The sequence below is a fragment of the Phalaenopsis equestris genome, unplaced genomic scaffold (genome assembly GCF_001263595.1).
Source record: "Phalaenopsis equestris unplaced genomic scaffold, ASM126359v1 Scaffold220451, whole genome shotgun sequence".
Classification (NCBI taxonomy): domain Eukaryota; kingdom Viridiplantae; phylum Streptophyta; class Magnoliopsida; order Asparagales; family Orchidaceae; genus Phalaenopsis; species Phalaenopsis equestris.
The window spans coordinates 190,434-217,343 of NW_018238735.1; the positions used below are offsets into that span (position 1 = coordinate 190,434).

Here is a 26,910-nt window from a genome sequence, read left to right on the forward strand (position 1 = left end):
CGGGCGGCCCCCCCTTCCCGCCGATCAGCGATTGGAGCTCGCGTCGGTATGCGGCGTCCATTGAAACATCGCGCTCGTCGACGGCGACGCGGAAGCCGCGAAGGATGGCGCGTATGGCGCGGCAGTCCTCGTAGGTCCGGCGGATGGTGCGGAGGGAGGTAGTGTAGAGGGTGACGAGGGGATCGGGGAGGGAGAGGTTGGGATCGTTGTCGGCGAGGTGTTTCCAGAAGGGGCGGGAGCGGCGGGGTAAGGTTTGGTGATAGGAGAAGGATCGGGGGAGAAGAAAGGGTTTCTTGGAGGGGAGGCGGGTGTCTGCTTCGTCCATGGAGAATCGAGAGCTAGGATTAGGGTTGGTGTTTGGGTTTGGAGTGCCGATGAGAAGCAGGGAAGGGTAAATGGTGGAGAGTATCTGCTCCTTTCTTCTCTTTTTTTCTTTGGAGAAAGCTTTATGGGGGAAGGAAGGCGGAGTATGGAGAGTGGAAAGCGTGCGTGGTACGCGTGAGTTGGGAGACAGCTATGACTTCGCACGTGTTTAAAATATATATATATATATATATTGGAGTGTGCAGTAGATGCTGATGGAAGGCGGCACCGGCAAGCCGCCAGACGCCAACGTTTTTTATTTTTTATTTTTATCTTAGCACATAAATAAAGAAACATTATTCCATGTCTTCCGTATGCAGAAATACATGCGCCGTTCTATTTCTACCGTTGATCAAATTTTTTTTTTAAAAAAAAAATCGGTCCACCAAAGTACAGCTTTGATCTGATCAACAGTGAAGATTGGACGGCACATACATCTCTACATACGCTGTCCGTATGAAATAATTTTTCGGAAAAAAAGATGACTAAGAAAATTTACATAAAAAATTAATAAAATAACTTTGAACATAAAAAAAAAGGATTATGCTTTAGTAATCACACAAAAGATTTGAATTTAGCTGGATGATTGTTGAATGCTCAAAAAAATGATTCAAATTTTAAATCGGATTGAGATAGGATCAAAATAAACGAGTCTAAGTTTCAAGCTAAAGTTTTTGGATCAAATTTTTGCAGGTCAATTTTTAGTCAATCACAGCTTGGCTTGAAATCGGATCGACAGCCCTAGTAGTGCTAAAGCTGCAAATTTAACAAATTTAGCTCTAAGATTACTAATTACATAGTTTTAGCCCGGATCAAAAATCGGATCAAAATAAATGAACTAAGCTGCACGCCAAAATTTTGAGTTGAATTTTAATTGATTTTGAACTAACCCTAACGAGACTCGAAAATCAGATCGTTAACAACCCTATGATAGATATACATTTTATACATATAGTAATTTCTCAATTATTATGGGCAACATAAACCGTCTTTTTTTTTTTTTCTAAATAAAGCATTATTTTTAAGAGCTACTGCATATTATCAAATTTTTATTAAAAAAAAATAGCTTTTTACAATATATATAATAATAATAATAGGAATAAAATAATGGCCAAATGACGAGAAAGCAATCTTAAAAATAAAGGAGTATAAATCCAGGCATCCCCAACACATTTTACAATCAGGATTAACAATTTCTCATTAAACTTCTCTGCTTTTTCCCTCGCAATTCACTCAAATGAAGCAACAACATATTAGGTTTCAATGAAATGCACAAGCATATTTTCAAAATTTTTGTCATAGCTAATATCGAAGCATAATATATTGATTAAAAATGATAATATTTAAAAAAAAAAGAAAAATAAAGTTTTTAACTTTTAAGGTAAAATGGTTATCGGACACCGCATGCATTTATGCGTATGCATTTTTGCATATGATGTTCGTATGGAATAATTTTTCAATGAGTAGGGCGTGTGCACCTTATGATAGTTCGCGGCATCGGTTTGTAGCAGCAATGACAGCGCTCATCAGTGCGCTACGAAATCCGGCCTTCTCGAGTTCATAAATGCCGGCTATGGTGGTTCCTGCCGGCGATGTAACTGCGTCTTTCAGCTGGGCAGGGTGCTTCCCTGTGTTGTTGACCATGGCAGAGGCGCCAAAGACCTGTCAAAATAAGGCAGATTTTAATTACATACATGCCACTCAATTCCTATTTACTTGACACATCTAATACAAACTTTAATTTTTTTACATGCATACTTCACTTTTTAAAAGTTAAAATGATGGTATTTTATTGAGAATTGGACCTTATTTAGGGTGTTATTGGAAAAAAAAGGGAATATTGAAGAAGTCTAGGGGTTTATTGGTAAAACCTTGTGATAGCCTATGTAAGCCCATGTTATGAATGTACAAATTTGTTTTATGAAGCAATTATTTCATTATGGTATCAGAGTCGTAACCTAGCCATTAGTCAGGATTGGGCGTATGGAGACCTGAAACTTCCTCTTCCTTCCTTTGCGTCCTCGCGAAGCTGAACGAAGCAGCTGATACTAGACGAAGCAACCACAACTACAGCTAACTGGGACGCTAACGATGAGATCGTAGCTTGAAGCTTCGCGATACAGTCGCAATTAGAGCAAGCAAGGGAGGACATGACAAGAACTAAGAAGGCAACAACAGGATCGCAGCTTGAAGTTTCGCGATACAGCTGCAATTGGAGCTACCCAAGTAGGCCACGATAGGATCGTGATGATACAGTCGCAATTAGAGCAAAATAGGAAGGCAATGATGGGATCACGGCGTGCAAACGCAAAGGATGTCTGATCTAGGTTGGATCGTTGTGATCGAAGATGTCAGAAGATGGAGATAGTACGAGAGGTAAATGATTGAAACTTCTGGGGAAAATAGATCAAGAAATTCTGAAGGTCTTGGTCGGGCTCATACGGGGAGCAAACGCTCGACGAGAGCCACTACCTCAGCACGTTCTGACGAGAGTGAAGCCAGATTTCCCTCTAGTGGATATGAAGTTCGATGGATCAGCCACATATTTGAGTTCGTCGCGTCGAGGTAAGGCTGCTATAGTAGGGAAGAGACAAGAGGGATATATCACCAGGGACGAAACAAAAATGACAACGCTGTAAAGGAAAAGCGGAGGACCAAACACGCCTTAATCTACACCTGGCTACTCAACTAAATGGTTCCGTCAATTGCATCCACATTAGATGGCAATTGAAAGGTAAGGGACATCATCTGGGCTAAGCTAAAAAGGAGTTATGCTAGGACAGAAAACCACATGAGTGTTCCAGATTCAACATGAGATTGAAGTTGTTGTACAAGGTGATAGATCAATTCAGGAATAAGCCATAGATTTAGAGTGGTTGTGAGCAGATCTTGATCACTTCTCACCGATGTCGAGCTGTGGCGATCCGGAATACAAAATGAGATCTTTACACATATGAAGACTTCTGGCCCATCTGAATCTGTCTTTTGATTAGAAGAGATCAATCTTCCTAGCTCAGGCTACTATCCCTTCATTGGATGAGGCAATTGCTGCAATGATACTGAAGGAGGATCGCATGAAGCTATGCTTTGAGCCGAGTGGACTTTTGGGTGCGGCATCAGCATTAGCTACCTCGAGCTCAGATAAGATAGGTGTCCATGGAGAGACTCACAAGTGCTACAACGATGGTGAAGTTGGGCATCTGAGAAAGACCTGTCCTAGGCTACCTAAGGAGAGAGAGACAAGTGGACGCGAACAGAGTGGAGGCCCAGGTTGTGGCCGTGGTGGTCGGAAAAGCTGGAAAATGGGGCAACCAGACAAATCTGATGTTAGAATAGGAGGGAGAGATGAGTGTGGTTTTACCAATGAGGATCATAAGTGTTTGAGGTTGTTGAAGAGGAAGCAGAAAGAAACATAAGATATGAGGCAAGGGGATGAGTAGCAATTGTGAGAGAGTGGTGCATGTGGGCAAATGACAAAAGGTCAGCCTCAGGATATTGCATGTAAGTGGTAAATCAATCTCTTGGAAGAACAAGAAACAATCTGTAGTTAGCGAGATCAACAACAAAGGCAGAGTACAAGGCTATGACATAGGAGTTGCCGATATGATGTGGCTAAGAGCCTTGTTGGTCGAGTTCAAGGTGAATCAAGGAGCTCAAATGAAGTTGTGGTGTGACAAGTCAGCAATCAGCATTGCCAACAACCAGATGCAAAATGATAGAACCAAACATGTAGAGAATGATAGGTTCTTAATTAAGGAAAATCTGAATAACAGGCTACTCGAGTTAAATCATACTGCTACTGGAGAGCTAATGGATGACTGTCTCACTAAAGGACTTAGTTCATTAGATTTGTCTAGGTTATGTGATAAGACAAACTTAGTGGATATCTTCTGCCCATCGAGAGGGAGGGGGAGGTGTTAAAAAGTGGACGTTTAAAAGTGAACCTTATTTAAGATCCTATTGGAAAAAAGTAAATATTGAAGAAGTCTAGAGATTTATTTGTAAAACCTTTGTAATACCCTATTTAATCGGGTATTATGAATGTACAGAATAGTTTTTTGGAACAACTATTTCATTATTTTTTATGTGATATGAAAGATTATGACGGTATAATTATAAAATGTAAACTTTAGGTTTTGGACATGTAAATGCATAAAATTTATTGAAAAAAAAGAAGATTTACATACATACCACTCGATTTAAGTATTTCCACATAAAACAAATCAACTTTAATTTTTACATACGTAACACCTTGCCTATGCATGAAAAGATGTGTTTCATTAATTCAAAGTTAATGATAGTATTTTTTTATGGAATATGAAACATCAGGATAATATAAATATAAAATGTAAAATTTAGGTGTTAGGTATAAAAATACATAAGAATAGGATGGTATGTATGAAAATGTCACTAAAAATAAAAAAAAGCTGATGATATTTCAAACTAAATAGAGGTTGATGATATTATGGCTGAAGTAATGAATCTAGAATAATTTTTTAGATAAGGTGCAGATAAGAAAAAGGTCGGCATTTGACTTGAAGTTAGGAGTGAGATAGGCTTATAAAAGCTATATCTTTTTTTAGTATAGTTTGACTTGAAATTGACCCAAAATAGAAGTACAATTGAAGTTAAGCTGCCTTCAAATAAAATGAACAAGAGAAACAATTTTGAAATTAATTCTAAGCTGATTCGTAGTAATTATAGCACGATTTAAATGATTTTGTTTCATATCCATCGATCCATCCATCTAATAACTCGTATGAAGCATAAGAAAAATGCATAAAGTTCACTATCTATATTTCTTTATCTATAAGATACATTCATAATTATTATAGCTTAATTTACATGATTTTATTTTCATATCCATCAATCCATCCATCAAATAGCTCAAATAAAGCAACAAAAGAAAAATACATAAAGCTTACTATCGCATTATCTATAAGATACATTCATATCTGATTTTCCAAGAGGATGATTCCTAACTATACATCTAAGATATATTCATATTTGATTTTCCAAGGTGGTGATTACTCAATGCTTCATCCATATTTAAATTTCACATCTACTATTTATTATCACAACTATAAAAAGGGAGAGAAATCAATAGTTAGAAGCATCCTACAACCAGAAACAAATAAAGAGAGATGAGAGAATGAAAAGGAAAAGTTCGTGCAATAGAAAAGAGAGGAGAGGAAAAGAAACAACAAATATATAATTCTTCATGTTCAGCTCTTGCCTTAACAATGGGTAATTCTATTTATTATCGGTCATTAATACAAATAAAGTGATTTTTTTGCCTTTATTCATATGAAATATAATATTTCCATGTACCTTTTTAAGTTTAGTAGAATATTTTATTTGTGCGAGGCCGTAAAAGTAGGTGATCTCATCAAATCACTAAAATATGTATGCCTTACGTTTGACTTTTTGGTGTGTTTATTCTCTTAGCTTTATTTTATTTTGTTCCAAAGTTTATAGCTATCCTAATCATATGGTTCAGTACTATGATATGTATAAAGAACAATAAGAAATATAACTTCTTTAGAGTTATCATAATCTATAACTCCCATATAAATTAAAATGAAAGAAAAAGAAAATTATAAACCAATATTTTATAGCTCTCAATTCAAGGCCATCTTGAGTCGAGGCAAAAAGGAAAGAGCTATGTGATTCTCTTAACTTATAAAATCTTGTTAGGAAAATAAAACCATAAATAATATAGGAAAAAAATGCTTAAAAATTAGAAACTCACCGTCTGAGATGCAAGAGCAAGAGCAAGGTCTCTAGGAAGACCAGCAGCTACACCACCATCAGCCAAAGCCTCTATTGCAATATATACATAGGCTGGGCCACTGCCGCTACAGATTGACATAGAAAAAATAAAATTAAAAAGGAAGATTTACATACATAATACCCAATTCTTATGTATTTACATATCTAACAAAACTTCAATTTTTTACATATAAATGTTAAAATGGTTGTAATTATTGGGATGTATGTTATGTATGTGCCCCAATTAAAAATATAATATTATTTTAGAAAAGAGATGGGGAAACAATTTAAAGTGCAAAATTCTTAAATTCAATGAACCACTTGGGAATATACCTCAGGCCAGTTACAGCATCGAAGTATTTTTCATCAACCGTCCATACCTTTCCAACGGCTTTAAATAAACTAGCCACTCGTTCCTCATCCTTCTTCGTTGCCATATCTGCCATGCACATGACTGAATAAAACAAAAATATTAGAACCAGGAAGCCTTTTTTATTTCTTTCTTTCTTTTTTTTTTTTTTTTAGGGGTTGGGTGGGGGGTTATACACATACCACCCAATTACTATATATTCATGCATCTAACACCTAAAATTTGTACTTACACATTTATATCACCCAATTTTTTCAGATGATGAAAAAATACCACCATTTAACTGAAATACACATTTCATTAAAAAGGTGCCATGTATTTAAAAATTATAGGTGCTAGATATGCAAATACACAGGAATTGAGTGGTATGTATGTAATTCTTCTTTTTTAACATGGTTCTGTTACGCCGCTGCCTAGGGGCAATTCAGTCTTTATTAGGCTAAGAGTAATTTCTGTTATCAATTAGTATAAATAGGACTTAAAATATGTTTAGGGTTAGAGGAATGTATGAGATTGTTGTCTTGGGTTTTAGGGTTAGGGTTAGGGTGTGGGAGAGATTTCTTATCGCTCGAATTGTATGATTTGGGATAGATCGTCTACCTCTCGAATTGTAGGAGCTTATTTTTATGTATTCCACTTGTGTTGTTTGTGTTATTGAAGAAAGACAATTTGTTTTGCCCTAAATTCTGTGAAAAATCGTCTCAGTTAGTTTCAAGTGGTATCAGAGTGTTTGACCTCGGAAGGATAGCAACAGAAAACAAAGAAAAGATTGCGGCCTCTAGGACGCGCCAGCTTCATGAAGAAATCATGTGAAACGGTCGCGATTTGCTGGTTGGGAAGCCACAACAAGATCATGTAAAAATTTCTTCAATCAAGAACCTTCGTTGTCCCATCAATGAGGGATCACGACTTACATGCGTCTCCTTCACAATTGCTCTTCGCGATTCAATCACAATTAGAGTTAACAAGGGAAGAATCATGGCATACAGGACAAGCACAATGCTCCTTCGGGATTGCACCACATGTAGAACAGTGAATCACGCTAGCTAGGAAGAAGGATTTTGGCCTACATATGGCTTGATCGTGGCGCATAGGATTCCACACGATACATACGCATTTGAATTGGTATAGATCCGATTCAGACTACCTGGGAAGCCACCAACGAGATTTCAGTATATGGTAGTTCCTCCTTAGTGATCGAAATCATCCAGGAAGGAATGACATCAAATAATGTAAATGATTTGGAGAAGAAATTGGAGGAAGATGTGAGCCAAACTAAATCTAGGATGGAGGAAAGGTTCTCAATCATAGAAGGAAGGTTTTCCTCCATGGACAACCGATTTGAGGGTCAATTCGAGAGCTTGAAGGAGATGATGAGGAAACTATTGAGATGCAATCCAAGATTCATCGGCGGTTTAATTTCCAAAACCTAACCAAGGGGACACTGGAGAATTTGTTATGCATTCCAATTGGTATAGACCCGATCCTGACTACCTGGGAAGCCATCAACGAGATTTTAACATACAATAGTTCCTCCTTAGTGATCTAAAATCGTCTGGGTAAGAATGACATTCAAGAAAGTAAATGATTTGGAGAAGAAATTGGAGGAAATTAAATCTAGGATGGAGAAAATGTTCTCAATTGTAGAAGGAAGGTTATCCTCCATGGAAAACCGATTTGAGGGCCAATTCGAGAGCTTAGAGGAGATGATGAAGAAGCTATTGAGATGCAACCCAAGACTCGTCGGCAATTTAATTTCCAAAACCCAACCAAGGGGTCACTGGAGAATCTGTTACGTCAGTGCCAAGCCTGAGGACAATTTAGTCTTTTGTTTTATTAATGTTTATTATAAATAAACCTTCATAGGCTTAAGGTTAGGGTTATGCATGAGATTATTGTTGTGAGTCTTAGGTTTAGTATTTGGGAGAGATTTTCTACCTCTTCAATAATAAGAATTAAAAGATCACCTACCTCTCAAATTGTAGGTGTTTATCTTTATATTCATGTTGAATGTTTGGTGTTCTTGCAATAAAATGGGTTTGCCATAATTTCTACGGAAAATCCTGACAAATTGGTATAAGAGTGCTCAATTTATAAGAAATCAATGACTAGATTGTTGCATATAGGAGTTTTGTCGCATTCGGCAATAAACTTCATCATAAAATTACGATTAGAGCTAACAGGGAAGCAACAATGGAATCGTCGTGTATCGTAGTCCTCGGCACCAATCACTATGCAGTCGCGATTAGAGCTATCTGGAAACCAATAGTGGATAATTGTAGCGTACAACTCACGTGTGGTGATCCTTCACGATCGTGCCCCATGATACAATTGTGAATCTCTCGAGATAGGGAAGACCAATTGGATCGCGGTCGTCTTGGAGGAAAATGGATCACGGCGTGCAGTGACCCAAACGATCGCAATAGAGCTAACTAGGAAAAAATGATAGGACCACGAGCAAGGCTTGTTGCAATACAATCACGATCAAGCTATCTGGGACCGCAGTGAAAGCCAAATCGTAGCGTTAGGATCACAAAAAAGCAAATTGAGATAGCAGGATGGGATCACATCGTACAGGCAAACAGTTGCTCGATTTGACGTATTTGGAAGCAAAAAAACAGGATCAGAGTAATACAATTTTTTAAAGAATTATGATGGCCAAGAAAGTGCAAGATTTGAAGGAAAAACTAGAGAAAGAAATGAAACACATCATATCTTAAATAGATGAGCGTTTCTCATCCATAAAGTGGCAGTTGAAGCGAAGATCCACAGTCTTAGAAGAAATGATGAAGTCGATCATGAAGAGTCACACAAAATCGCATTTGCCTACCGCAAGATCGAGTAACAAAGTCAAGAACGGACGCGAGCAGCAGCAACTAGAAGAATTACGACAGTTGTTTAGAAAACAAAGTCGGGCAAAAACTGTCACAAATGGACCATTAAATCTAAAGAATTATTAATACTACATTGGGCAAAAAGAACCCAAGCAAGGAATGAGATGGTCAGTAGAAAGGTCGGTAAGACAATAAAATCATGGGAGATAGCAAGAAGAAAAAATTGTTCCACCAACCCCACTCTTCCTTCATCTCCACATCGGTCTCACTATTGGAACCGTTGCCCATTCCAATACATCAATGAGCCACTTATAACAAAGCATAATATCGTGTATCAGCAAAAAGTATGAACAAGAGTAATACATGAAGGAATTGTGAGGGTTCAAAAATATTTTTAAATGTTGGGAAAAGGAAGGAGGATGAATCAGAAGAACACTTATAAATGAAATAAAGTAAAAAGGAAAGGGAATGGATGTGAAAGATTCAAGTTGATTCAAGCTGTCATTGGATAAGTTTGATGGACTAGTTAAGTTTAAACTCCCTCAACTTCAAGCTGGCACAAAAACTAGCCCATTTTCTTATAAAAGAAAAGATAAATGTAAATTCAAAAGATTGTGACAAGAACCTAGTATAAATCAAAGCCAAAATCAGTAAACCAATTGCAAGAAATAAGTGAGAAAACCCAAATATGGGCTGATTTGATTAATCTCTAAGTAGACAAACAAGATACAATGGGTGTGTTGACCTCGCTTTCGGTCGAGGTGTAGTTTTCCCTTCCTTAGTAGCCTAGGATTTAGTCGTAAGACCTTTCTGTCGACTGCTCCTAGAAAACTAGTGAAGGAGCCCTCCCTGTTAGCAATTCTGCACTTTTCTTCACTTGACTTGACGTTTCATTTAGTAGTTTTGACCGCTATTACTTGGCAGGTAAGACTACTCTGAAGGAACTCAAGAGCATTCTTATAGGATTGTCGGCCTTAGGATTGAATTTACTCCGATTTGGCGCCACTGCGCTCTTCGCTGCCCTGTTTAATCGAATTCCTATAGGACTGCCGGCCTTAGGATTAACTTTACTCGTCGATTTGGCTCCATTGCGCTCTTCGTTGTCCTGCTTAATCGAATTCGAGCCGAGTTTTTGACGTGATTCGGGTCGCGACGCGTTTTTGACCCGATCGACGACGAGGTTGCCCGAACGACTCCGGATGACGAAACGGACTGCGCCGATGCGTCCGGAACATCGATTTTGCCTAGGGGAGACATTCGTTCAACCGCGACGACACGTCTGGGGAGAAATATGCATTTAAGTGTTAATTATAATAATAAATAATATTTTTTTATTATTATTATTATTATTATTATTATTATTATTATCTTATATTAATCCTAACATAATTTCATTACCTCCCCCCTGCCCTCTGCTAAGTTTCGACCCCGTGGACCTCTGCCCTAGCTTCGGCTCGCTCGACTCCACCTGGCCCGCTCCTTTGTGTCGTTGGAGTCTTGTTCCCGAGCTCGCCTCGAGCACACGTAACGATCCCGCGACACATCCCCTTATCATTGCCGTGGATCTTATCCCATGCGAGGGTCTCATCCTCTGCCTCTCTCGAGCCGCCCGTATAGGGTGTCTGCTCTGCTCGTTTCCTCGAGCCGTTTACGAGCTTTCAATCGCTCTTTCTCCTTCTCCCGTCTATATTAAACTCTACTTAGAGCATTTGGGAGGGGGCCAAAAATCTTTAAGGGAAGAGAAAACTCTGTCATTTTCTTTTCTCACCTATTTCTTCAACTTTCTGTATTTGGGTTGGCAGGGTTGGCTTCTTCTTACTGCTGGAGGAAGGATTGGAGTTGAGAAATGCTTTTAAAAGTTCTGTGTTGCTTTCTTTTGCTGCAAAGAGGTACCAAAGAGGTACTTATCCCCTCCCTTCTCCCCTCCTCTATCCCTCCTTTCTCTCGGTTTTGCTCGGCCAGGGTTGCTAGGAGCGGCATTCTTGGAACGGGTATGGCATGCTAGTTCGGCATACCCCATGAATTTTGCGATATTAAATAAAAATGGTGATATGGATTTATGGAAGTTTAGTTCATTGTTCAAGCATGTGTAGATTATCTACTTATGTTCTTCCCATATGTGTTGAATGTAGAGGGAAAGCCTACTCTTATTTCTATCTCCTGCTACTCTCTTACTCGAAACATGTGTTATAAAAAAAAAGAGGAATTTCTTTAATTTGAAAGGTCCTATAAATTGTTTTGGGGACTCGTTTCTCATGAGGCATCCTTTTGTTTAGATACATGTTGGAAGTTGTTTCATGCTTGGAATACTTAAATTGGGGGCCTAAATATACTCTCTGTGTTATTTTTCTTGCTTAAGTCATATAGTGGCTCCATATCTTGATATTTCAAAAGCTTGTGAGCTGTTCCTTGGCTTTGAATGGCTCGGTTTTATCTTGAAATGACCGGATTTTCTCTATTAAAGCTTGGATTTTAATCTATGCTCAGGCCTTGTCTTGGCCCTGAATGGTTCGGTTTTGGGTCGTTGTGGGTACTTGGTTTTCATTGCAGGAGCATGGGATGTTGATTTTTTTTAAGGCTTTGAAGCTTCTTTGCTAGCTTTAAGGGTCTTCGCTTTGGCCCTTGCAGATTTTCGATTTATTTAAAATTGGCTGGATGTTAATTTATGTGGAGACCATGATCTTAATTTCTGTTGGAGCTTTATTTTTGGCTTTGAATGGCTCGGTTTTAGCCTCCATTGGAGCTTGCTCTTACCTGCTCTAGCTCTCGACTCTTGCCTGATTATGAGGCTTATTTTTGTTTGATTTGGGGTGTGGCTTTATTCTCTTTGCCCCTGTTGGTTTTCGGTTTGTCTAAAAATTGTTGGATCCCGATTTGTTATCATATACTGCACTTGATTAGCCTTTAAAGCTTTGATTTGATCTCTTTAGGGGCTCGGTTTTTGCCTTGGAAGGGTTGGAGGCTGGGTTCTAGATTGAGATCTTGTCTTGGGTATGTGAGCTTTACTTGTTAACCTTGAGGGATTTATTTTGGCCTGATTTGGGAGCTCGGTTTGCTTGTTTTAGCTCCTACCCGAGAGCCTGTTGTGGTGTTTATTCCTGTCCCTGTTCTATAGCTATGGAAGGGTTGGAGGCTGGGTTCTAGATTGAGATCTTGTCTTGGGTATGTGAGCTTTACTTGTTAACCTTGAGGGATTTATTTTGGCCTGATTTGGGAGCTCGGTTTGCTTGTTTTAGCTCCTACCCGAGAGCCTGTTGTGGTGTTTATTCCTGTCCCTGTTCTATAGCTATGAGAAGGTTCAGTTTTATTTGCTTTAACCTCTATTTGGGAGCTCGGTGTTGTCTTGTCCAGCCCCTACCCGAGAAGTGGCTTTGGTTTTGATTTTTGTTGGCCTTAGCTCCTACCCGATAGCCTGTTTTGGCGTACTGTGTTGTCCTTATTCGAGAACTGTTAGCCGGTTTTGATAGATTGGTTTGGAAGCTTATAAAGTTGTAGTTTTGATATTTGTTTGGCTCCTTGCCGTGAGTTTGTGATGTGGTTGAGTTAGCCTCCCCCTTTGGCCCTACCCGTGAGCTCACCATTGAGATTTGCTCTTCTTGCAGTTCTTACCCGTGATACCTATTGGAGGTTGTTTGGTATGATTTAGTCCTGCTTGTTAGGCTTGAACTACTGGGATGGTTGTAGATGGTTGTAGGTGGATTGAAATTGTAGGTGGATTGAAATTATGATTATATTTTGCACTCTTATGTATATCAAAGATCTTTATATAGCTAGTATGGTCTGCCTTAACCGTGAGCTTCTTGTGTCTTGGGTTGTCTTGGCCGTGAGCTTCTCTTGTTCTTTGGGTTGCCTTGATCGAAAGCCTTGGTGGTTGTTTCCTCTTTTTTTTTATTGAACCCGGCCATGAGCACTTATTTGGCCCTGTGGAAAGATTTTAGGTTCATGTGATATATGAGACTATTGGTTAATTCGGGAGTTGGAAAATATTAATTTTGATATGGGTTTGGATACCGGCGTTAGGAGATCATTTTGACTTGGGTTGATCCACTTATGAAAATATGAGAAAATGATACCCTTTCGGATTAATTCAAGGATCTTCAGGCTTTTCTTTTTAGGTCTTTTCGTCACGAGTTTTGAGAGCTGATTAATCCTTCATCCTTTTCGATGTTTTAGGTAAATCAGTCTCTCCTCTGTCTCACTCCATTTTTGTTCTTTTTTTTTCCTTGTTTTTTGGTTCGGTTTTTGATACTTATGTCTGATACATAAGTGTCCACGTATAGCCTTTTGCATACGTGAAACCATCAAACAAGATCACAAGTAGGTCGGTTTTGTTTTGGGGCTTAGGGCGGTAATGACAAAGGCACACCGGAGATAGAGCAAAATGATATGCCATCCTACGACATCGGGATCCGATTCAGGAATCCATCAAAATTCGATTCAGGAACCGGTAAGCTGTAGGATGATAATATCATTCACCGACACAAGACTAGCGGGAGCTGACCTGAACCTTCTTAGGTTGTTGGTAGTCTTATGTCCGACAGCGCGATTAACTCGTGGACAACTACTTTTCAAAATTGATAAAAAAAATAAATTTGATAAGAACAGATATACATTTTTCTAAAACAAAAATACACTTTTCGCTACAAACAAAATTGATGCAGCTCACTTTTTGCATGTTTGAAACTTATGTGCATGCTGAAAACATAAATTTTAAATACATTTTAAACATTGGTTGTCCACCTGTTGATCACATGTTTAGGCTAAGGAATACCCTCCTGAGTTAGGTTCGATAGGACAACCTTCTAGTTGAGTGTAGTTGAGTGGCGGGCTTTATAGGTTTTACACATCCGGGTGACCGAGTAGCCTTCGACGACCCTCAAATACTAATATATATAGTTGAGTCTAGCCCCGACCCGAGTGCTTGCGGTCCCCTCTTTTCGGACTTTTTCATATATTTTCTTGGAATTTTTAGACAAAGCACTCGTGATCTTTTTTCGGAATTTTCCCGTGTTTCCTACAATTTTCATCGATTTTAATCGATTTGTTGATTCGTTGATTTTCTCACAATTCTCTTGTCGTGAGTCTTTTGACGATCTTTCTCGAGATTTCTAGACGATATTTCTTTAAAGCATTTTAGTCTGCTTCCTCAAGTTTTGTTGTTTGTACCTGTTGCATCAATTACACCTAAGGAACAGCGAATCTCCCAGGAATCGGAACAGCGAATCTCCCAGGTATACAGGTTTGTTTTATGTTTACAGCATGTTATTCTCTTATAATCACTTCCCTGCTGTACCTTTCACTTTTCTTTACACCGCATGTTGTACAGCTTTCTTTACTGCATACTCTACTGCTTGTCCAGCGCTACATATTCTACTATCATGCTATACAATATACAACTTCAACATGTTATCTATAAAAATATTTGAAGAACTACAACCATAGGGCCATTGGATTTGACATCATAACCTAACACCCTAGAAAACTTAAACTCGTCACGACAAGGAACTTGAAACTAGCGCGGTGGGCAGCACGACCAGCTTCAACAGCAAAACATGTTTTCCCCAACTAAACCATTCTTTTCCTAGAAATTAAAATACAATGACATAGGATTTCGAGGTTGTTCGCCTAACGCAACATAAATCCTCAAACTTTTCGTTATACCTTTTCGTTAGACATTTGTATAGTTCTGCTATACGATCTAAGCTCTAACTCGTTTCAGGATTCTGAGGTTGTCGTTCGTTACAACCTAAATCCTCACATCTCCCGGGCTATTTGTGTGATCGTTCTACACGAATGTAAGCCCTAAATAAATAAAATTGGCAGGATAAAACATTTGATTGTTTTTCCTCGAAACTGAAGCCAAACCATAGGGTAGATTGGGAAGTCATCGAGAATCTCCTCTGGATTTGTGGCATCCCCTAGTTCTTCCTTTGAATTCTGTAAAAAATGTTCCAAATTTGAGTCATCCCCCTTTCACACCTCTTTGTCTGATTTCGTTGAAAAGTCTCATCCTTTTGAAGTCCTTGAAGATAATTTTTTCTGATTTTTATCGAAAGTATTCTTAAGTGATTTCGGTCATTTAAGATGTAATTAACTATAGGGGCTTGCCCTTATAGAAAGTTTTCCAAACCTAGCTTAAAATAAATCTTATTTAATTTTTCATATTAAATAGAGAAATTTATCGGCAAATAAAACGATTTCGCAGACCAAACGGACGTCATGTATTTCTTAGTTTATTTGATCGAGTCTCATCCTCAAGTCTTGTGCTTATCCCTCGGGATAGATACAGGGTTTGAGGTAAAGCGTTCTTTCATTTAAAATATGAAAAATATGGGGTCAATTTGATTTTTATATTTGATTCTAAACTTAAATCTATATGTAAATTAAAACGTCATTCCGAAGCGGGCGACGGGATTTCGATTCCGGTGACCGACAGCTTCCTACGGGCAACTCCCCCCCAACCCTACTTTTTATCGCTGACAGGGTGATATACAATCCAAAAGGCAAGTTACTTTCCACAAACCCTAGGTGCCGCTAGGGACGAGAAGATAAAAAGAAAACTACAGGAATCCAAACATAGAAACAAACCCTAGGTGATTATGACTAATGAAACACCCAAAAAACACATTCCAAATTTTCCCCCAAAAAATACATTCAAACATCCCCCTAAAACCCCCTCCTTCATCCGTGATTAGGGGCTTAACGGGCCCCTCCCAGGGTTAAATTGGGGTTTCCGCCCCTAGGCTGGGCAGGTCGGCATGTCCAAGAGGGACTGAAATAATAATACACCCCTCTTAAAGAAATACCTTGTCCTCAATTTGGAATGATGAAAACTGTTTTTGGATCACTTCAAAAAGCTCCCAAGTTGCTTCATAATCTAGCAGATCTTTCCACTTGACTTAGCACCTCCTTTGCCCCAATCACTCATCGGCGCACCCTTTCTACCTCCAAAGGATCGAAAACAACCTCCTTGTCCTCGATTAGCATCAGAGAGATAGTGAAGACAAGGGTGTGTGGTCTATGATAGCACGCATCAGTTATGATACATGAAATACTGGATGCAATGATGATGATGGTGGTAACCTCAAACAACATACCACTGCCCAAATGCGTGCCACAATTTCATAAGATCTAAATATTATGAAGAAAACTTCTTGCTCCTCCTAACTAGTGTCTTCTGCGATAAGGACTCAGCTTCAAAAAAAAAATAATAATGTCCCCAGGCTCATTTTGTACCCATCTCCTATGTCCATTAGCCTTCCTCTTAGAGATCTATTAGGCCCTCAATAGATGTCCCTTAAGCACTACCAATATCATGTTCCCCTCTTTCAAGTACTGGTCTATACCAGATACGGGTGTAGTGTTATGCCCATAATATATCTGGTGAAGTGGATCACGCACATACAAAATCCTGAAAAGAGTGGTCTGTGCTACAACATAGAATGAAGTGTTGTACCAATACTCAACCCAAGCAATCTATCTTGCCCAAAGCTTGGACATCAAATATCAAACAAAGCAGATAAGTCTCCAAAAATGTTGACCACCTCTGTCTGATCATCTGTCTGTGGATGATATGTTGTACTCCTCTTTATGATAGTCCCATGTAATCTGAATAGTTCCTTTCAAAAATAATTGAAGAACACATTGCCCCTATCCGATACAATGGATTCTGGAACATTATGCAAACAAAACACTTTTCTTATGAACACAGTAGTGTGATTGAGACAACAACGTAGGTGTTTCACAAAGGAATGAAATGTGCATACTTGCTCAAGTGATCCGCTACCACCAATATCACAGTAAATCCCATTGATTGTGGCAAAACCTATATAAAATCTAACGTCACTTTCTCCCACACCATCTCAGGTAAAGCTAAGGGTTGCAGTAACCCTCCCCATGCCAAAGTAAATAACTCATGTCGTTGGCACATATCACATCTCGCCGCCATGTCATCTACATCTCTACACATCCCCACCCAATATAGCTATGTCGATAATTGATTGCAAGCCTTTTGTACCCTTAAGTGGCCCCTAATCGCACTACCGTGAAACTTGAGCACCAGTTTAGGGATGTACCCTAATGCCTCAATAGCACAAACTGCCCCAGATAGAGTCGTTGTTGTCCCCTCAATGCATATCGATGACTGTCTGGATCCTGTAGCAACTCTGCCCTGTTCTTCCTCAACCTCTCATCCCGTTCACTCGCCTGCCTCATGCTTCCTAATCTAAAGACTATAGGTACTGATAAAGTTGTCAACTAAGGCTCATCCACCTTCCTCGATAGTACATCCACGGGTTTATTCTCTAGTCTTGAAAAATACTGGATCTCAAAATCATATCCTAGTAATTTGGATAGTCATCTCTGATACTCCTCAGTCACCATTTTATGCTCCAACAAATACTTCAAACTCCTCTGATCTTATATAAAATGTCGCCCCAACATATAGGGACGACACTTCTGAATGCCAACATAATAGCCATCAACTATCATTCATATATGAACTTAAGCCTCACCGTGGCAGTGAGCACCTAACTAAAATAGGTAATAGACAGCTAGTCCTTCACGAGTATTGCCCCCAATCCATTCCTCAAACATCTATCTCGACCACATGGTCTACTGAAGCCTAGAAATGCTAATACTGGCATGCTGGTTATGACCCTCATCAATTGTTCAAAGGCTTAGGTCACTGCTTACCCCCACTTGACACTATCTATCTTCAGATCCTCCATCATCGGCCATGCAAAAGTGTCATACCCTTTCACAAATTTTCAGCAATATATGATAAGACCTAAGAATCTTCTCAACTTCTTCAAGCTCCTAGACAAAAATCAATCCAACATAGCCTCAAACTTAGACTGGTCTGTTGATACCTCTGATCTAGCCACGATATGCTCTAGGTACTCCATCTATGACTGTGCAAAGAAGCATTTCTTCAAGTTGACTACAACTGATACTCTCTCAAATCTCGGGTATTGTCCTCAAGTGTCCCATATACTTTGCTCTCTATGACTGTAGATCAAGTCATTTAAAAAAATACCAAAACGAACTTCCTAAAGGTAATGCTAAAAACCCCTGTTCACGAGAGACTGAAATGCAGTCGGAGCATTAACAAGGTCGAATGGCATCACCAAAAACTCATAATATCCCTCATAAGTCCTGAAAGTTGTCTTGTGTGCATCAGCTGACTTCATCTTAACTTGATAGTATCCTGACTTTAGATCAATCTTCGACAACATGATTGCTCCAAAAAGCTCATCTAGTAGCTCATTAATCACTGGAATAGGAAACTTATCCAATAAAATTTTCTATTTCAGAGCCATGGAATCCACATAAGATCTCCAGCTACCATTCTATTCTTCACCGATAAGACTGGACTGGTAAAAGAGCTCACAGTATGTCTAATAATCCATGTCTCGAGCATCTCCCTGATCAACCTCTTTATCTCATCCTTCTAAATTTGGGGATACTGATATGTTCTGATACTAATCAAAGGATCCCCTTCCTTTAATGTAACGACATGCTCATGTTCCGTCGATGGCAGTAGCCCGCTAGATTACTGAAAGATGTCAAAAAACTAATGCATAAGTTGTTAAACACAAATGGGGAACTCTACTGACTATGGATCTCAGATCTACTCTAGACTCTGCAACTCCACCAAGCAGTTCAATCCAGCTCCTCATATTTTCTTGACCATGGTTTTGAGTAAGACCATGATTCCGGACAAGCTAACATCCTCTCTTAGCACCACCTTCCTCCTTTCCACCCTAATATCCATAGTTAGGGGTTTACAATCCATCGTCGGCTCTCAGATCGTCTGTAGCAACTTCATCCCCAGCATAACATCAACACTTCCCACAATCAAGGGAAAGAAGTCCACTACCTGTATGCCTTGAAGTGTCAATTCCAATCCTCTGCAAATTTCCAGGTTTTCTTCACCTTCCACGTCACCATCATGACCCCAAAATTTCTCGTATCTACCAGGGGTGTCAATCTGGGTCAGCGGGTCGGGTTAGGGCCCAAACTGAAAATGACCCGACCCGAATAGGGTCAACTCGAACCCAACACAAATAACAAACGAGTTGAAACTAGGACACGAACCTGACCTGAACCCGAGTTTGACTAGCTAACTCAAACCCGACCTGAGCTTTCATGTTTATTCAGGTCATGTTTGGGTTTTCGGGTTCAACCCGAACCCGACCCAAATAATAAACATGTCAAATTTTCTAACCCAAACCCGACTCGAAAAATATTCAGGTTGACCGTAAACAGAATTTTTTCGAGTCGTGTTGGAGTGTGGGTCAATTTTTGAAACTCCTAGCATCTACCAACTTCAACTCCAACTAGTCCATGATCCGATTTGAGATGAGAAGCTGTGAGTGACCCTGCTATCTACCAACACCGCTACAGGCCGCTCCCTAATCTATCCCCTCACCTTTATGAAGCGATTTGGAGTAAATTCAACTGCTAATTTGAGGAAAATTCCCACTATATCAAGGTGTAAGTGCTCCTCTCCCTCCACTGCCTCTTCCTCCAACTCTTCACTATCCACCTCCCCATCACAAATAGTAAGAACTTGGAGTGTGCGATCCTTGCACCGATGACCTGATGCACACTTCTCATCACATCGAAAATATATTTTCTTTCCTTTTTTGTCCAACACCTCTACCTCCATGAGGTGCTTGAAGTTAACTGCTGGATGGGCCCCCATATTCCTCTCCTTCGGCGACTCCATCTGAAATGACACCGTCTGAATCCTCAGTGTCATGATCGTCGAGGTGCACATGTGTAATCCTCCCATAGTGCGTTTTTGCTGCCCTCTTCATACGGTCCTTGTCTTCCACCATCTCTCACTCCATCGTCTCTCTCAATCTCCATGGTTTCAACTGTCGGAGGATTACATGTATGTTAAGCTTGTTACCCTTCATGAAATTTCCCTCCAATATTGTTTCAAAAATCCCACTTACCCGTCCTGACAAAGACACAAATTTCTCCCTATACTCTATGATATAGTCCCTTCGAGTTAAGGCAGAGAATTATCGAATGACTCGTAAATATTCCAACAAGCAATCCTTAAATTCATTCATGAACAGAATAGTTATCTAACCTCCCTCCACTGAAACCATACTAGGGCTTTTCCCTCCAAACATAAATTTGCAGCCAAGAGCTTCTCCTTCTCATTTAGCCCATTTATCGTGAAAAATCATTCAACCCGGTACACCCAACCCTATGTCTTGCCCCTTGAAGATTGACATCCTCAACATCCTGGCCCTAGCATCTCCACCCCAACTTCCTCTCCCTCTAGTATTCCCCCATGTATCTAGGATGAGAAGTCCTTCAATCGTAGTCATACCCTTGCATAGCCTAATCCCCCTATTTTGGCCCAACCCCCTCCATTAGAAATCCCTAATTCACCACCCCCCCCAATCAAATCCCTAGGAGGATGTTCTTGACAGTGGATGCTTTCAGCCTCATGTTCCGCATGTCCGATCTCTTTTCCTTTAGATTTAACCAAGGATTCTCCGATCAAACCTTAGTTAACCATCATCAGATTTTGGATTCCATCTCAATAAGCCTCCTCATCATCTTCTCCAAGCCCCCAAATCAGTTCTCCATTGAGGAGAACCTTCCTTATATGGTTGAGAACCTTTCCTCCATCCTGGATTTAATTTTCCCTATTTCTCTTTCCAATCTCTCTTCCAAAACATCTACTTTCTTTGCTGACATCTCTCCAAAGGCATTTTTCAATCACGAAGGCGAGATTATTGTGGGTTGAGATCCCGTCGTTGGCTTCCTAGGTAGCCCAATTCGCGACTAGGGCACACCGCACTGCATCCCAACTAGCTCAAATTATGATTGTATTTGCAATCTCGACTTCAATTCTCAATCCGGTCATTGCTTCCCAGGTCACCAAAATCGCGACCGTTTCGCGAGTTAGGTCACGAAACGGCGCTTCAATGCTGTAATCTGATGGTCTCTCAGAAATCGAGCTCTGATATCAATTTTATATGAATCAGAGCCAAAACCAGCAAATTAATTGCTAGAAATAAGTGAAAAAAACACAAATATGGCTAATTTGATTAATCTCCAAGCAAATAAACAAGATACAATTGGTGATTTATAATTCTAGAGGTAGATCTGCTCTCATAAAATCCTAGATGCCCCTAGAAACAAGAACAGAAAAAAAAAAAACATGTATCCAAACATAAAAACAAACCCTAGGTAATAATCCTAATAAAACACCTCCAAAACACATTCAAACATCCTCCCCAAACCCCTCCTAATTACTCTCTTCGCAAATGTGATTAGGGGCTTAACAGGCCCCACCCAAGGGGAAACTAGGCTGATAGAACCATAGAAAAAATGAAAGGTTGAGAGACATCGATCATAAATGAAAAAGTAACAATATTTTTATTTTTGTGCAGCTTCTTTTTGGACATTCTGGTTACCCTGCCCATTTCAAGATGTACTGCTTTCATAAGTTAGCACAAAGTAAGCCTCTAAATAACGATTTAAAGTTGCGGGCTCTTTTAAAGGAATATTAGTGATGACACTGTATATATCTGAAAAAAAATTAAGCAATCTTCAGTTAGATATTTTACAATCATTTGTCGATTTACAAGTCGTAAGTTTGATCACAAAGGAATATCTCCCAAACCAAATTGTTTCGCCTGACCTGAACGACTATGGTCAACTATTTATGAAAAAAAAAACCTCGCAAAGCGGTGCAACAAGTAGCTCTAAAAAAATGATTTAAAAAATTGATCATTTTCATGCCAATTTTACAACATACTAGAAAGTGTTAACATCATAAAACGTAATTTTACCTGAAGCTGCTTCACCAACAGCTGAAGGGGTATTCGGCATCACTCTTATTATTCGGCCGTGGCCAGACCATTCCTGCACCACATAAAGCAGCACTACTACAGCAAAGCACAAAGCTAAATAAAAGGAAGAAAAAATCGAATGCTATACATGTTAAGAAATTGGAATGTGCGAAGTATGTTTAGAGCTAGAACTGGGGAAGGTCAAAATAAGACAAGAAAATGCGCAAAAGAAAATCCATCATGCCCTAGAATATATTGGAGGAATTAAAACAATAAATAGCACAAATAAGGAATTTTATCATCGCTTGTCAGGCAATAACACATGTTATTCACTTGTTATGCATGATGTCAATATCTACTGCATATTGAAATACAAAATTGTTACAAGGCAGAATATATGAAAAAATTACAGGTCAAAATAAACATCTAAAACAGTAATAATTGCCATTGGAACTTGAACATATAATTGCATGATAGTACAACAAAAGTAGACATATGATCTTTTAGAAACTACGGATTAATGCCAAGGAAGAAAATCAAGATCATAATTAGAATCATTATCCCGTTGATTCATGCTAAGGAAATTAGAATCCTACAAGTCATGCCAATAAACGAAATCCAAAACCTATTTGGGCATAGAAAGCATAATAAGAAACTCCATATTTAAAATCTAATTGAAGATATGTATAAAGTAGGAAGGCTATTTGTAATGTTGTGGATATTTTCATATTTTGGTACGTTCTCTTTATTTCCTTTCTAGATCAGTCTATATTGTCTTGTAGAAAATACTCAGAAGAATAAGAAAAATTTCTTCCTGGACTTGTGTTGCCCGTAAGATATCACATCACTCGGACATGTTTCTCCGGGCATCCACTTTTAACACAACCCTCACTTTCGCATATATTCCTACAACAGCAGCCTCCAACTCCAGCCACCTCTTGCAAAAACAACCTTCAATTGCAGTCTTCATCGTTTTTCTTCTTTCTCTAATTCGATTATGAAAGGTGTATTAAGATCTACAGACAATACATGAAGAAAAAACTACAAGATGTCTTCTGCATGTCTTATTTAAGCTAAGGAAGTCAACTAACAGATGTTTTTACTAAAAGACTAATGGTCAAACATAATTTGAGTTTTGATAGTTACAGGTTAATTATGAAGATTATTGATTTCACTTTGGTAGCCTTGGGGTGGATTCTATAAATCCCTAGGGTTATGATATTTTAAAAGACAGATTTTGAATTCAATTCCCTCTCTCCCTTCTTTTTATGTTGCACTCAATTCCCTCTCTCCCTTCTTTTTATGTTGCACGAGAGTTCTGGAGCAAGAACAAAATAGTTATTTGTCATTATTTGTCTCCTGCTGCTACTGCTGACCTCTCCAATCACTATTGCTACCTAGGATGAAGAAGGCCAAAGTCCACTCTGCTGCAGGTTTCAGATCACCTGCATCTGTCCCGAACTACAGAAGCCTGAACTGCTGTAGGAGTTTGGTTGCAACCAAACTGTCGTTTTTCAGAACTACAACAAGCATGATTTCAGCGGAGGAGGCAGGTATCAGCAAGATTGAAGGAGTATTATCCATGAACTTAAATCTTGAAAACGAAAAGGCTAATTGAAATAGAAAAATCCTGATTTCAAAAAGGCTTTCAATCAATAAGTGCTGAAAGGTGATCTCCATCTATCCTTTTTTGTACATACAATTAATATTAAAGAAACAGGAATAAAAAATAATAAATGCATTGACAATATAGGATATCAAAAAGTTCACAACATAACATGATTTGCCTTTTGATACTGAAGATGAAAAGCATAGTTCATGCCTCAAAAGTTGGAAGTGGCATTGTCAAGAGAACCGTTGCAAGAGTTGGGAGCAAAAAACTAATCAAATCTTGTTAAAAAAGCTCACAATGCAATCTTCATGAGCAGAGAGATGATCCCTAGAGGAGATTGCTAAAGAGCCAACCACTGACATTTGGAGAAGCTTGAATCCGAGTATTTGAGAAGGCCACTTCCAAAACAATTAGGATGTCTACATACACTAGATATAAAATCCAAATATTTTAAGGATCATTTTATATATCCTACACCTATATGCAACCCAAATTGAGAGCAACTGACGGCCATAAGCTAAGAAGCCACTGAAAGAAGAACGGAGAAAACCTAGTCTTTTGGTAATGTCTCCGCCACAGAGTTTGTAGTCAATAGGTTTTCAGGCATATATGAAGAGGAATTATTGTGAGATAAAAGATTCTATTTAGATTACTTTTTAACCAAATTGCGCCAAGAGTTTATGTAGTGTTAAAACAGGGACATTTGTATTTCTTAGATTGTTCATAGAAGAACAATGCTTCACAGTTATCATCACGGGGATGCTTATTCAAAAGTCAATCGTTAGCAAGATAACATACTCAATTTTCTAATACAGAAGGCAAAATTTAGTTGCATGCTACACAACGTATGATGAAGAACAAATAATCCTTAAGTTGATATGTTATTAATGATTATACATGTATAGAGATAAAAATGAATTCCTATGAAAACAAAATGAGTCTCAATTTGATATATTATTGATGACTTGTACCAATAGGGCATCAAAGGTGAGCCCTTATAAAGACAAAAGAGTCCTCAAATTGTTATGTTATTGATGACATGTACATATGAATAGTTAGATGGAGATTATGGAGCCTGACACCCTCAAAAAGTGAGATTAATGTTCCAACCAGTTTGAAAATAAATATACCTGCAAATCTTTGATCTTAATACCAGCAGCAATTGATACTAGAAGTTTATCATCTGTAAATAATGGCTTCAGCTCTAAAAGAACCTTTTTAGCTGCACATAAGAAAATTAAGAGAAAAAATTAACATGTAAATAATAAAATTAAATGAAAATAGGAAATGTTATTTAACTTTTTGATTGGAGAATAATACAATTGTCAGCTAGAAGAATAAGAAACAAAAAAAAAAAACTCAAAAAGGAATCCGAATTCAAAATGTTCATCTTAGTTTTGTTGAGTCCACAAAGTAGAGGGCAGGGATTTCTCTATTTTAAAGTACAAGACTCACCTAAGAAATAATAACAATTTTAAACTTGAACACAAACAAAGCATAGAAATGCACTTGCATATTCAATAAACTCGATAAAAAAATGGTGAAATATTTATAAGAAAATAATTAAATATTAATAATTAGGTGCATTACATAAGGATCAAGCAGACAAACTGGAGCTTTAGTGACAAAACAAAGCCAAATGAGGGTAATATATCAAAGAAACAAAACTAACAAAATAAATATTGCAAAGTAAAGCCAATAACAACAAGATTCCTAAGAGATTCTACTTCAGATTCAAAATCAGAGCTTAAGAATGTCTTCTAAAAATAGGACGTTGTATCAAGATCAATCAATATAATAACAAAAAAATGCAACTTAAACAAAATTAATTTAGCTATGTATCTCAACAAAGGCAACATAAATTTTATGAAGTTACAACTGATATTGCTACACTTAATGGGAGGCATGATCATGTGGCATTTCAATTTAGATGAATAAACACGATAAAATAATTTAAAAGGTAATATCTGTCTGATTTTTAAAAAGTAGAGTTTGCTAAAGCTAGATTAATGGGAACTAGGGTAGAAAGTAAAACCAACATCAGTTGATATGAAATATAAACCTGAAGGACAGAATTTACTGAGTGGTATAAATATCAAAAACATAATCATTTTAAGAATACTTTAAATGAGAGAATAATAATATATGTGAATATTTCTCAGGCTTAAAAATTTTGCGGCAAACCATCAGTGCCTTGAACATTATTATATTATTAATATATGTTTCATTTAAAGTCCAAAAAAATTAAGCATAAATTAATTTACAATTCTGAGAAGATGAAAGATGCAGCATACTGCAAATTTTAAAGGTATACAGATATTACAGTTATCCTCCTATTATAACTACTACGTATTTGCTTTATATTTCTAAATAAATAGAATCTACATCCCACTCAAATCTTCTGTTAAAACCAAACTATCACCAATATCATCCACTGCAAAATTTGATCTTATTTAAAAAAAATGTAGTTTATGAACATTCTTTAGCTAATGAATTCAACTCAAACAAAAAAATAAAGTTACGAAATGATCCTAAATCTAACTTTTCCATATCTAAAATCCCACATCTACACCAAAACAAGCTTATGAACCTACAACTAAAATTCAGTATGAATTAATATTAACTATAAGAACATATCTGTGAAAATCTGAGAAGTTCGCTCTCTATCTCTATCTCTATAGCTATCTCTCGTGGGCTAGTCGGCCACTTCCAAATCCCGGAAAATTTGACTGAAAAACTTTAAAAACCATTGATTAGTTTATTCCCTTACTATTATATGTTATTTTATATTTTATTTCAGAATTATTGCTTTTCCTAATTTATGCTAGATATATTTGGTAAGGGTGTAAATTTGGAGGGATTGTTTTTCCTATGTGTGTGTGTTTGTGTGTGTGTGTGTGTGCCGCGTAGACCCCTCGGGTCGGGGGTTCGAATCCCCTCTGGCTTAGTCGGCCTTAAGAAGATTGTGCTCGAATTGTTAGACACATCAGGGGTGGTTGGAGGCTCGTATAATAGCCTCTGGCCATTCCTTTTAGGAATATATATATATAACCTTGGTTTTAGGAATGGATTCCGGCAAAAAACTGTGAAGGGGGCTTCCACCCGAGACGGTCAAACTGTCATCCTGGAGATTCT

General features: G+C 38.2%; 2 protein-coding genes across 3 annotated transcripts in view; both read right to left on the reverse strand.

The window, feature by feature from the left end:
* Positions 1-659, reverse strand: part of LOC110037511 (uncharacterized protein At5g39865-like) — a gene marked incomplete in the record, with an annotated part of 1,021 nt that extends 362 nt beyond the window's left edge. The window contains 1 exon segment of the mRNA XM_020742173.1: positions 18-659. Within this exon segment, the coding sequence (XP_020597832.1) occupies positions 18-325 (308 nt within the window).
* Positions 660-1,495: 836 nt separating this feature from the next.
* The window catches only part of LOC110037515 (pyrroline-5-carboxylate reductase), a 36,087-nt gene continuing 10,672 nt past the window's right edge, over positions 1,496-26,910 (reverse strand). The window contains exons 3-7 of one of the 2 annotated variants that reach the window (XM_020742182.1): positions 24,906-24,997; positions 22,164-22,236; positions 6,469-6,589; positions 6,116-6,215; positions 1,496-2,025 (exon numbers count right to left, since the gene is read on the reverse strand). In XM_020742182.1, the coding sequence (XP_020597841.1) occupies positions 1,843-2,025; positions 6,116-6,215; positions 6,469-6,589; positions 22,164-22,236; positions 24,906-24,997 (569 nt within the window). In that variant the 3' untranslated portion in view covers positions 1,496-1,842. Of the gene's footprint in view, positions 2,026-6,115; positions 6,222-6,468; positions 6,590-22,163; positions 22,237-24,905; positions 24,998-26,910 lie in introns of both variants that reach the window. The other variant, XM_020742180.1, reaches the window with a different exon arrangement.